This window comes from Pundamilia nyererei, unplaced genomic scaffold (genome assembly GCF_000239375.1).
Source record: "Pundamilia nyererei isolate P.nyererei 1_Seehausen unplaced genomic scaffold, PunNye1.0 scaffold00837, whole genome shotgun sequence".
Lineage (NCBI taxonomy): Eukaryota > Metazoa > Chordata > Actinopteri > Cichliformes > Cichlidae > Pundamilia > Pundamilia nyererei.
This window is the reverse complement of record NW_005188238.1, coordinates 43,100-55,014: the sequence shown is the minus strand read 5'-3', so window position 1 is coordinate 55,014 and position 11,915 is coordinate 43,100. Positions and strand designations below refer to the sequence as shown.

The 11,915-nt window shown below is 46.7% G+C and overlaps 2 protein-coding genes across 2 annotated transcripts; one reads left to right on the top strand and one right to left on the bottom strand.

Annotated features, from left to right (window-relative positions):
• Positions 1 to 270: 270 nt before the first annotated feature.
• On the top strand, positions 271 to 4,152 carry tmem242 (transmembrane protein 242; the record flags this gene model as incomplete). Its single annotated transcript, XM_005755018.1, has 3 exons — positions 271 to 371; positions 2,528 to 2,665; positions 3,181 to 4,152. Coding segments are annotated over 3 exons (347 nt in total), but the record flags the coding sequence as incomplete, so codon positions are not given.
• Positions 4,153 to 4,244: 92 nt separating this feature from the next.
• LOC102213281 (AT-rich interactive domain-containing protein 1B-like) lies at positions 4,245 to 11,776 on the bottom strand. The gene is made up of 9 exons (XM_005755016.2): positions 10,420 to 11,776; positions 9,877 to 10,052; positions 9,424 to 9,571; positions 8,884 to 9,000; positions 8,614 to 8,695; positions 7,758 to 8,511; positions 7,510 to 7,640; positions 6,782 to 7,427; positions 4,245 to 6,285 (listed from the first exon to the last, which is right to left on the bottom strand). Exons 1-9 carry the CDS (start codon positions 10,593 to 10,595, stop codon positions 5,255 to 5,257), a joined length of 3,261 nt encoding a protein of 1,086 aa, XP_005755073.1. The 5' UTR covers positions 10,596 to 11,776; the 3' UTR covers positions 4,245 to 5,254.
• Between the last annotated feature and the right edge of the window lie 139 nt (positions 11,777 to 11,915).

The following is an 11,915-nucleotide window of genomic DNA, read 5'->3' as shown; positions in this document are numbered from 1 at the left end:
ACTTTAATATCACCAACCATTTCCATTTTATTATGATGTATCCATATAAATGGCCCACCCTGTACATCAGCAGCTGTGCAAAAAGATTCAGACTGTAAGGTGAAATTTCAGAGTGGCACCTGTTAGCCACTCTAACTCTTCCTCCTAAAGGTTTTTTGCTGTTTACATTTGAGAAGCTACATGTAGAAGCATGTCCTGTGTCTGCTTTAATGGAGTGGTTGTGAACTTGTGGCGATTTCTCACCTGAGTGAGATCACTTCCTGTGTGCAGGTGCAGCATTTCTGACTACGGTGGCGTCCGCAGGGATGATCGCAGGATTCGGCTCCACATTGGCGCTCGCCAAGAAGAAAAGCCCAGAGTGGTTCAACAAGGTAAACTTAACCTGAGCTCACAGTGCAGGTGTTTGTTTCTCTCTCAGAATCATAACTCAGTCAGAAACTCATTCATGAAGCACACATTTGTAGATTGTCATCACTAATAAACATCTATAAATCCTCTGAGAAACAGCAGGAAAACGTTCTAACTGCAGAACCTCACAGAGAATCTCCACATTTTTCACTTGTTAAAAGGTAGGAGTAACGTTGTCACCCGGCGGGTGGGCGGCGTGGACACCAACGTTTGTGAAAAACGAGGCGACGTAGATGCTTCAAATTGTTGTCTACTAAATTTCAAATCTCAGTGACCTCGACATCGACCTCAAGGTCAGACGTCCAGTTTCCCTAAAATGTTGTGAATGCGATACGATGATGCAGGATTTTGAAATTAATGCCGTAGGTGTGTCTACTTGGAGGCAGCGCCGGCAGTATTTATAATTTTATTGAGCTGAGGCTAATCATCAGTCTTTGGAAACTTAAAAATTGTGGATATTTTAACTTGAAAATGTAGCTGGACTGAGGATCTGATGGATGGCACACACTACTTCCGGTCCTTTTCCCATCCATTCGGAGGTTTCAGCGGTGCTTGCGTGAGAAGCTACCGATGCTAACAGCAGCTTGTTTACGGCCTCAGCCTCCTGAAGACAATCGATGGCTGTCCGCACATCTGCGATGACGTCCGCCTTCCCTCCTGACTCGTCTCGACCTGAAAATAGACTTTCCGTGAAGTCCTGGCGCGTGGCGGCCACAGCTGTTTGAGTTATTGGCGACTGGCGGGATCCGATTAATGCTGACGCACATGTGAGATAAACTTGGCGTGGAAGCACAGACGGATCTATTTCAGTTACAGACTCGTCTTTGTGGTCGTCTCTGAATCGAAGCCTCAGGCTGAGCTTCAGTTAGGAAATGTAAAATCTGATTAGAGGGTTGAGGTCATTAAAGTGCAGCTTTTACTCCGTTTCAGCTGAAAAGGAAAGACGTCAGCTGTGCTTCCTGTCCTCAAACATGGAGGTTGTAAATCCTTCAGGGAGGTGATGGAGGTGTGTAGAGAACATCTTGCACAGATGAGCTTTTATTTTTTCCTCAGATTTCCTTCTGAGGAAATAATGGCCACCAGCACCAAACTGTTGAAGAATTGGAGAACCCGAGCACTGGAGCATCCATTAAAACGAGATAAAGGTGTAACACTATTGCAGTTCATGGCGATTGTATGGGTCATTTTCACACTGAAGGAGTTAACCTGATGTCACTCAGAGCTTCAAGCACCTGTTAGCCATGAGTCACCAAAACACCTGAGTGAAGAGCTGAAGTTAGTTTTCGAGAACCCTTCAGGTTTGTCTGATTGGCGACCTTCAGCAGCAGCTCTTGGATTTTTTTTGCTCACTCTGAGGGTGAAAGTTACTTATTTTTCTATAAAGACAGGTTTTACAGATCTACTATAGTTTTTTTTTTTTGCTTTACATTGCACTCTTGGCCCCAGAGAAGCTTAACGAGGAGATCGTGCTGCCACTCCTACTGCTAGGCCAGTTAGCCTCGAGGAGCTACAGAGATGTTTTTCTTTTAGAGCTGGAGCCGTCCAAGCGATCATCATGAGGTGTGAAGCGGATGAGCTCGGCGAGAGGGAGCACCGGGAGCTGATGCGTTAAAACGAGAGAGATTGCCACGCTCGGACCACATGTGATCGAACCGGGCTTCAGGATGCAGCAGGAAGTGATGTGGAGGGACGGCACAGACCGAGAGCTGACGCAGTCCAGGACATGCTGCAAAAACGTTTCTGTGATTCTGTGATATTTATCTGTGAGCTGCTGGAAGGGGTTCATGTTTGTTGGAATTGTTCCAGTTTGGTTCAGCACAGTTCAGATTCCTCCATCATGTGACAGAGAGGATGACCTCACTCCGCTCCACCAACCGGACATGCAGCTGACACTTTAACGTCCGTTTCAGCTATTTGTTGAATTCCCTCATGTTTTTGGCTGTAAAAGTAATTTCACAGCTTCTGGGAGAAATAATTCCCGTAAGAAACGGGGAAACGTTTCTCCCACTGAAAACGCTACGTCCAGATGAACAGAATCAACTTTTGGAGAATTCCCGTAAGACCAAATGCAGCTGTAAAACCTGATGTCAGATTTTTTCCCTGCTTGTTTCCTGTTCAGGGCGTCACAGCGACGGCGGCAGTCCCGGAGAGCGGCGCATCTCTGGCCCTCAGAGCTCTGGGGTGGGGCTCGCTGTTCGCCTGGTGTGGAGTAGGCCTGCTCGGCTTCAGCGTGTGGAAAGTCCTCGGCGTTCACAGCGTATGTACCTGCAAACGGCTCAGTGCTGACTTTTATGTTTATTTCATAAATAATGAGCTTTATTCAGTCAGGATTTTATCACCTCTTTACCTGAACTTTTCTTTAAGGATTATAGTCTCTGAGAGGAAGAAAAATAAATTTTGTGAAATAAAGGCAATTTATTTATGAATAATTTCTACAATCCTACCAATAAAATTACAATTTGGACATAATGTTTGAAACATTTTCAGAAGAAAGTGTTGAACTAAAATTCTGAGAACGAATTTTAGTTGTTAAAGTAAAAAAAAAGGTCTAAAGAGAGAGTAGTTGATGTAGATGAGAAAGTTAGACTTCGTAAAACTAAACTAATTAAAACTTTCTTAATAAAGAAAAATCAAGTTGTAAAATTAAATTATTTAGAAAAATAAAATAATTGCACATTTTAATGTTATCAAATATTCAATTTACTGAAAGAATATGAAAAGTTCTCATTCTTGTCTTTCTGTTTTTTCTTTTTTGTTGGTATAATGTTTCAGCTCCCAGAGTTCAGACAGAAGATGCAGTCCTTCTTCCCGTCCATCCCAAAGAGCGACATAGCTGGATCTGAACCTCTGGACTGGGATGCAGTCTTCAAGTCGAAGTGACTCAAATCATCAGTGGGGTGAAATCGAACGTGTACGCCGGCGTTTCTCAGACACTTGGCAGCTTTTTGTTTTTTTCTGGAAGCAATGGAGGAGCCGAATGAACCTACGAACCACTTTGCTCCCAGTTTGGTTCTAATTTGGTTCCAGCTTGTCGAAAATGGATCAGCTGTAAGACGAACAGACTGAGTTCTGATTAGTTTTCCCCACCGATGGAAGCAGTTCTAGTAAAGACCATGGAAATGATATTTTTCTCTGAATGTGATTCTATAATTTCATTCTGAGTTGCTGCTTTCTTTGTGTTTTCTGCTGCTGGCAGTGTTCAAAGCTGTGAGATGAATGTAAAGAAGGTAGAACATTTCTGAAAATACTGTGTGAAAGGATCAAAATCAGGAATAAGAGGTTGAGAAAACGTTCAGTGGAGTTGAAATATTTAAGGAAAAGATAAATGCAGTTAATATTGAGCAGCTGCAGTCAGTTATTCTTTTACAACAGAAATCACTAATGAAATGTGCTCTTTGCACCTTTTTCTTTATGTATCGCTCTGAAGCCTCAACTAATTTCTATTCAAAGTACTCAGGATGTTGACAGCGTCAATCAGCACGCTAAGGTTAGCTTAGCATACACAGCATGTATCTGACAGCAGCAGCTTCATCACATCCAAGTTATCTGTTTCTTCGTCATGCTGGTACTCCAGTATACAGTTTGTACATGCTGCATTCTCAGCTGCTGTATGAATTTATAACGTCTGCGTAGCCATGGATATCTGTTTTTCTAATAAAAGTAGAGGTCCCAGCACAGAGCCAAGGGGAACTCCACAGCTAACTTTTGTGGCTCCTTGTTCAACAAACTAAAATCTATCAGATGTACTGGTGTAATGTGGTTCTTTTAGGTCCTACATGAAAGTCAGCACCAAATTAAGGCCAAAGTAAACAAGCTCAGAGCTGCGCTCACAGTGCTCAACCAGAGTTCATGTACATTTATTCTTTAACATGTCGTGGAACATATAAAGATCTCATACTGAAGAAACAGCATCTGTCAAATCAAACAGGAGACATTCTGGATGTAGAGATTTTCTTTTTTTCCTCTCTCTTTACATTTCTTATAACTGTTTTGATGTCAGCAACATGATATAAGTACAGTTCTGCCTGCCCTGCCCCAACTGACCCCCGTACCTCCTGTACATACAGTCTCTCAAATCAAACACACCCTGTCAGATCAGACCCCATGAAACATCCTGAAGATGAGTTTTTTTGTCCTTAAATACAGAAACTCGAATGTTCAGAGTTGTGATTATAAATTCATAGAGAGTCGGGACGCCATCTTCTGGAGCTCAATGCACATCAACTATTTACAGGAGGAGGATGACGGTGGAGGGATCTGATTGGTGGACAAAACAAAGTTCTTAAAAACCCATTGGCTGATACTGCTGTGGTTCGGCAAAAATACTGATGGTCAAACGGCAGATGGTCAAATAATTCACATAAAAAAAAAACGCCCAAGCAAACATATTGCACCAGAACAAAGTACGTGACTGAACATCAGTATTTCCTCTGTCATACCACGTGAGAAAAAACAAAAAAGACCTATCTACAACACTATTTAAATAACCCTGCCCCCCCAAACATCCTTGCAAACAGAAAGGAACAACCACAAATGTTTAAAAAAAACCATTGAAGAGAGCCGGAACCCGAGCCACCGTCACACTTTGGTTCAAACGAAACAAGAAACCGACGAAACAATTAGAAAATTAAAAATACAAGTATTAAATATTTTGTATTAAAATTACTTAAAAATTCCAAACAAACATTTGCAGATGGAGTCGGAGCTTTATAGATTCTATATATATTCATTTGTATGTAAAAACATTTCTTTTCTGTTCTTAAATAAAAATATAATAGGAGCCAGTTTGTCACATGGGCGGAGCTGCTTACAGTGCTACTGAGCACGCTCCGTGGTGGTGTTTGTGTCATGAGTGGCCGATTTTAAACAGTACTTCACACATGATGGCCGCCACAGAGGAGTTGAGTGCGGATGACAGTGAGATGTCGAGCAGCCGGCTCTCATATAGAACAAAGTCCGTCCGGTTCTCCTCTACCCGTGCCATGGCCAGCAATGCTTTGGCGGCGCGGCACATCATGTTGATGCTGGGCGGCTCTGGCGGCACAGCAGTGTGCAGCAGGCTGTGCGGGTTCTGCTGGTACTGGGCCATGGCCACACAGTCCTCCAGGAAGCCAATGAGTGTGCCCACACTGCCTTTTTGTTGGGCAACCGCCCTTGCCGCCGTGGGGTCGCCCTGCGCAAGGTTGGACAGCACAGCCACTGCCATCTCCCGGCACACCTGACTCTTCCTTTCGCCCACCAAACGCACCAGTGTGGAGAAGAGCTTCTGCTGGCGAATAAAGGGCGGCGTGGCGAGCAGCAGGTCCACGTTGCAGTCCTTAATGCTCAGCTTGCACAAACACTCCAACACGAGTCTCTGTGGCGTGAGTGACGAGAAGCCGCCCATCGTGGAGAACGGGTCCTGCGCCTCGGCAGATGGGCACACGATCCAGTGCAGTAGCCCGTCCAGGATAGGCAGGCAGATGCTCTCTGGGTACAGTGACAGATCCAGCTGGCCCGAGATGTTGGCCAGCGTCACCAGTGTGTTCTCCCTAAGCGCCGCCAGGCAGTCCCACCACCACTCGTCCCGGCTGCACGCCAGACCTTGCTCCTCCTCCCGCTGGTAGGTGGGCGGAGTCCGTTTCCTGCGGGGGTGGCGGTGGTGCAGCAGCACAAGCCGGCCCAGGATCAGCACCAGCCCAGGATGCCGTGATAGCATGGCGTCGTTCCCGGGCACAAAGGAGAGGCCGCGCACGATGTTGGAGATGCAGACGCAGCGTTTGGCTAGCGCGTCCTGCCACGGCTCAGCGGTGGACAGCGGGGCCTCATCCCAGCAGCGAGGCTCATCCTCCAGCTGGCTGATGGGACTCTGAGCTTGTGAATCCTGACCTCTGACCTCTGAGCGGACAAAGAGAGCAGAGTGAGATTAAAGGGGCAACAGAGACACCTAATGGTGGAACAAATTGTAGATTTTTAAAAATTAATTGAATTTTTTTTTTAAATTGCAAAAAATGTAAATTTATAAATGTCAAAACATAATGTTCCATCAAATTAAAATTGAGAAACAAGTCATAACTTCATGATGTTAAGTACTAAAAATTTGCAATTAAAGAAAAATTTAAAAAATTTAAATACTGTGACATAAAATTTTTTAGAAATGTAAAATTTGTATTTAATGTAACTTTATTCCTCCGTCACTAAATTATATAATTTTATGTATTTTTTATTTATTGTAGATGTGAAATTGCAAAATGTAAGAAAGTTAGAGGATGCACAGTTTCAGGATTAAGGTGATAAAAAGTTTCCTTTAAAGTCTGACAATCAATAATCACTTGAATCATTTTATTGGTGATAATATTGATAAATGTCCATATCTCCTCTCTTCAGGTCTTACCTTCTCCTCCGTCTGGCTGGTTTTGCTCTTCTCCTCCGCCCAGCTCTTCCTTGCCTGTTTCACCCTCTTGTCCCTCTGCATTCTCTTCCCACTCGGGTGGGTGCAGAGGGACAAAGTCTCCTGTGCGGGACTCGAAGTGTGTCAGGATGTGAGTGGTGGAGTCTCCTCCTCCGGCCTTCCAGTGGAGGAGGCCGCTGATGAAGCCATTGGGTTGGTTCAACTTGGCCCAGCGCTCCTCCACCTCCTCCCACCCATCGCCGGTCTCAACCCTGATTGGCAGCTTGTCGTACTTGCTGGCCTGCTGGAGGCGGGCCTCTGCTTCCTCCATGTGCTCCTCCTCCTTCACCTGTGCTTCTTCTTTGACCACAGGTTCTTTCACCTCCTCCTCAGAAGGCATGAGCAGCGGTGGCGGCATGTCCTCCGCCTGCTCAGCTGACCACCTCTGAATCTTCTGCTCCAACGCTGTCTGGCCGTTGGATTCTGACGCAGCGGCTAGCAGCTCCTCTGTCACCTCCTCCTCCTCAGGGAGGGGCCCCAGCAGGGAACCCTGCCTCACAGTTCCCACTTCATATTCCTTGAGGATGCCGAAGATCTGGATCAGGCAGCGGCGGTAAAACTCCACAATGAGCTCCAGGAAGCCCGGCAGCTGCAGGAGGAAGAGGAGAAAGGTCAGACTGACAGACATCAGACACACGGACGATGAGCAGTGAGGAAGATGAGGGTCTGACCTGCGGGAGGCTAAAGGAGCCGACGGTGCTGTCATCGTACAGCAGGATGTTGATGGTGTCCAATGCCCATGTGCTCTCTGCTAACAAGCCAGACTTCAGTGACATCATCACCCGCCACGCCTCTGGGGTTCCTGACCAATAACAGCACAGAGTGAGTGTCAGCTGACCCCGGCTGCCTGCCGGCTGAATGAAAACCTGAAGAAGAAACAACTCCCTCTGATGTGTGTGTCTCTGTGTGTGTGCCGCACCTGTGTCCTTAGCGGTCAGCCGTCGCCGTGGTTTCAGTTTGGGGGGCGTGGCCTCCACAGAGCCATGGGGGAAACTGACCTCCCTGTTGATGAGTGAGACGGTTTGAGAGGTCAGCGGTCCCTGCGGCGCTCCCAGCACTGGTGGTTTCTTCATGGAGGGAAGGTAGGGTGCGCTGTTGGGTGACAGCGAGCTCCCCATGGGCCGGGGAAATGTGGAGGGGCTATGAGAGCGAGTCACGTGGTTGGGGATGGTGGGTGTGGCCTGGAAAGAAGCGGGAGGCTGTCTGGAGGGCAGAGGAGGAATGGAGGTGGCGCTGGCGGCTGAAGAGTGGGGGGGGTATGGAGTCTGGCGCTGGCTCGGGTGACCGGGGGCCCACTGGTCGTCCTGTGGAGCCCTGCTCTCCTGGTCATCCCCTCGATAGGCGGGTCCCTGACCCTGCCGGCTGTACGTATAGCCCATATCTGTCCTGGGGTGCCACATGTTGGCCTGCGGCACTTCCCCGGACCCCCCAGACACCGCCGCCGGCCCTGAGCTCATCATGCTGTGCTGCGGGGGGCCCTGGCGGTCGCGACTGTAAGGATACGGGTACTGGCCCTGGATGGGCCGGCGCTCAGGGCCCATGTAGCCCCCACCTCCTCCCCCATAGACGGGGAACATGTCGGGCTGCTGAGAGCCATACTGCTGCACGCCGAACGCCTCGCCCTCGTGACGCTTCGCTGGCGGGTACATCCCCTCCATTGGACGCTTGTATCCCTGCAGACAAACACCAGAAATGAATCCAGACCTGAAGTACCCCCAGACCCCTCAGTGACGTGATTTATCACACCAATCGGGACTCGTTTAGGAGGCGCTTACCTGCTGCTGAGGGTACAGGGACTGATGGGAACTGTAGGCCATGCCGTGAGGATACTGCTGCCCATAACCGTCATGGCCGTGCCTGAAGAGCCAACAAAGGAAACTTAAATGATCACATAATCATGTTAAACTGTTTAAACTTGGCCGGGTTTAGACTATGATCTGATATTTGGAGCAAATCTCCCGTGAACAGACAGTGTCACACAAATGACAAAGATGACATCACATGAAAGCTCTATAATTGAGGGTTGGTTACATCCACGCTCTCACCTCTGGTGGGGGAATCTGTTGGTGGGAAACATGCTGGCTTCGTTTGCAGACGGACCCATGCTGTTCTGGCCTCCGGGGGGCGCCATGCCTCCCTCAGGGCCCATCGCATGTTCCGGCCTGTGGGAAACAAACAGGTGAACTCCTGCAGTAGAGACACTTCAGCTGGTTTCCCGTGTTTAAAGTTGTCACCTAAGACTTTTTTAAAGCCTTGTTTGCACTTTGAGATTATTTCTTCTTCTAAAACATTTTTAATAATTGGTTCATAGAGTTGACAGTGCCATGATGATAAACAGTTACACGGCTAAACTTTTTAATACAAACAAAAAGAAACCAAACTGTGTGTGTACAAACAGCAGACGTGCTGCAGGGCAAAACTGAATCACTCACAGTTATGTGCACTTTTTCATTCATAGATTTTAAATACATTCAGAAAAACTGGACTCCTGTGAAACACGAAAGACATTTGTTTTTAGTCTAACTGGTGGGAATACAGTGGCTGAGTGGGGCTAACGCTTCTTTAAATCTTGAGCAGAATCTCACCTGCGCTCATAGCCGGGGCTGTAGGAGTACTGGGGTCTGGGGCCCATCCCTGCCAGCGGTCCAGAGGGTGGCCCACGGTGGTACATGTCCTGCATGGCTCCACCGCTGGGCATCTGACCGGGACTGAAGGCCTCGCCGGGACCCGGACCTGACGGCAGAATCAAAAACCTGCTGTGAACCCCAGAAAGACACACTGATCCTGAGCTATGTGTTAAACTATGAACCCTGATGTGAAACTGGCTCGGTGGTGATGTACGATAATGTGATGTAATCTGCAGCAGCTCCTGCAGTCAGACTGCAGTCAGACTGAAAGTTCAAGCTTCAACCACCAGGGGGAAGCAGTGGACTAAATACAGTAGAACTGCATGGATTACTGCTTCTTGAAAACACAAAGTGTTATCAGTGTTCCTGGTTCTCAAACAAACACGTCATCCTCAGTTCTTCCCTCCTCACCCTTCCTCACTCCTCCATAAGGGTCTTTGTTGGCATCATACTGCATCCTCATAGTGTCTCCTGGACCACCTCCCTGCTGGTAGGGAGCACCGCCGGGTCCCAGGCCTCGTTTGCTGTGGAAGGCTGGATCGCTACCCTCAGAGAATGGGTCCTGCACACTGACTCCTCCCACGCTCCTAAACATAAAACACAGACATGAGAGTCACATGAAAGTGTTCGGGTTCACATCATTACCTCCACACGCAGCATAAAACCTGCAGATGGATGGCAACAGAGGCAGCTGTAACTGCTAGCTGTCTGCTAGCTTCACCTGAGCTGGTCCTTCTGGAGCCTTTTTAGTGACATCATGTGACCAATAACATGGCGCCTGTGAGGTTACTGCACCAACAGACTGAGCCTGATGTGTAATTCGGAGGCATCACAGTTGCAGCTGTGCAATCGTGATGCGAACGAAAACCTTTAAGTTCCACTCTGTTGTGGCTTCTTCATGTTCTTCATGTGCAGTTTGCTCAGGTGTGTTTAACACTGAAGCTCTGCCCCTACCTGTTTCCAGGCTGGGGGGCCATGTGGCTCTGCGGGGTGGAGGCGGGGGTCGGGGGCTTCAGGTCTCCGGGGGCATCGGTCAGGGAGCTGCTGCTGGACTGAGGGGTGTTTGGACCCTGCAGAGAGCCCGAGTTAGCTGCAGAGACACAGACCAGAGTTACATACTCATGTGACATCACACCGCACACCAGAGCTCAGACACGCCTTCTTCATCAGCTGCTGTCTAATCAATTGGCTGACCTACAAATCACTGAATTTTATATTTTCAAACAGTTTATAGGAACATTTTAGGTTTGTTTGCGTCTTGTAAGACAAAATAAATAAAGTCAACTCAAACCTCATTTTACAAACCAAACATTTGATTGATTTGATAAGTGATGCGGCCGATAGCTGTAACCTTCACCACTCTGTGATAAATCAGTGCACGGGTTTCACTGTGCAGAGCTCTAAAAGTTACAACTAAAATTTTAAAATGAACCCTAAAATTTACAGGCAACCAATGAAGAGAAGCCAAAACTGGAGTAATGTGTGACCTCTTGTTTGTACCAGTTAAAAGTCTTGCCGCTGCATTCTGTACAGACTGAAGGCGATCCAGAGCTGATTTGTTGAGACACGTAAAAAGACCGTTACAATAATCCAAACGAGAAGAGATAAAAGCATGAAGAATCATCTCAAGTTCTGCCTTTCACACCAGTAGCCTGAGTTTAGAAATGTTTCTTAGATGATAAAAACAGTTCCGGGCAAGTTGTTTAGAGTGTTTCTCAAGAGACATTGAACTGTCAAATATAACACCTAAGTTTCTGAGACTCGACTGAAATGAAGGGTCTAAAAAACTGATATGCTGCCTAATTTCTGAGAGCATGTGATCAGGTGCAATAATCAAGGTTTCTGTTTTATCTGCATTTAACTGAAGGAAATTGTCATTTAACCATTGTTTGATTTCTGACAGACAATTATTTAAACAAGACAATTTATATAACTCAGAAGCTTTGAAAGAACAGTACAACTGAATGTCATCAGCATAGAGATGATAAGAAATATTATTGTAATGTCTGATAATGTGGCCTAGAGGGAGTATATACAGCAAAAAGAGAATAGGACCTAAAACAGATCCTTGAGGTACCCCAGAAGACAGAACTGATGTTTCTGACAGCACATGATTTATACAGACAGTAAAGGATCTCTCAGATAGATACGACATAAACCATTTTAAAACAACACCAGTAATCCCAAACAAGTCCTTCAGCCTATTTATCATGATGCTGTGATCAACAGTATCAAAAGCAGAGCTGAGATCCAACATAACCAGAACAGTGTACTCTCCAGAGTCTGCTGCCATCAGAATGTCACTAGACACTTTAAGCAAAGCGGTTTCAGTGGAGTGCAATTTGCAGAAACCAGACTGGAAAATGTCCAGAACATTGTTCTTTTCCAAAAAGTTGTTAAGTTGTTCTGCAACTGTTTTTTCCAAGATCTTTGACACCAATGGTAATTTT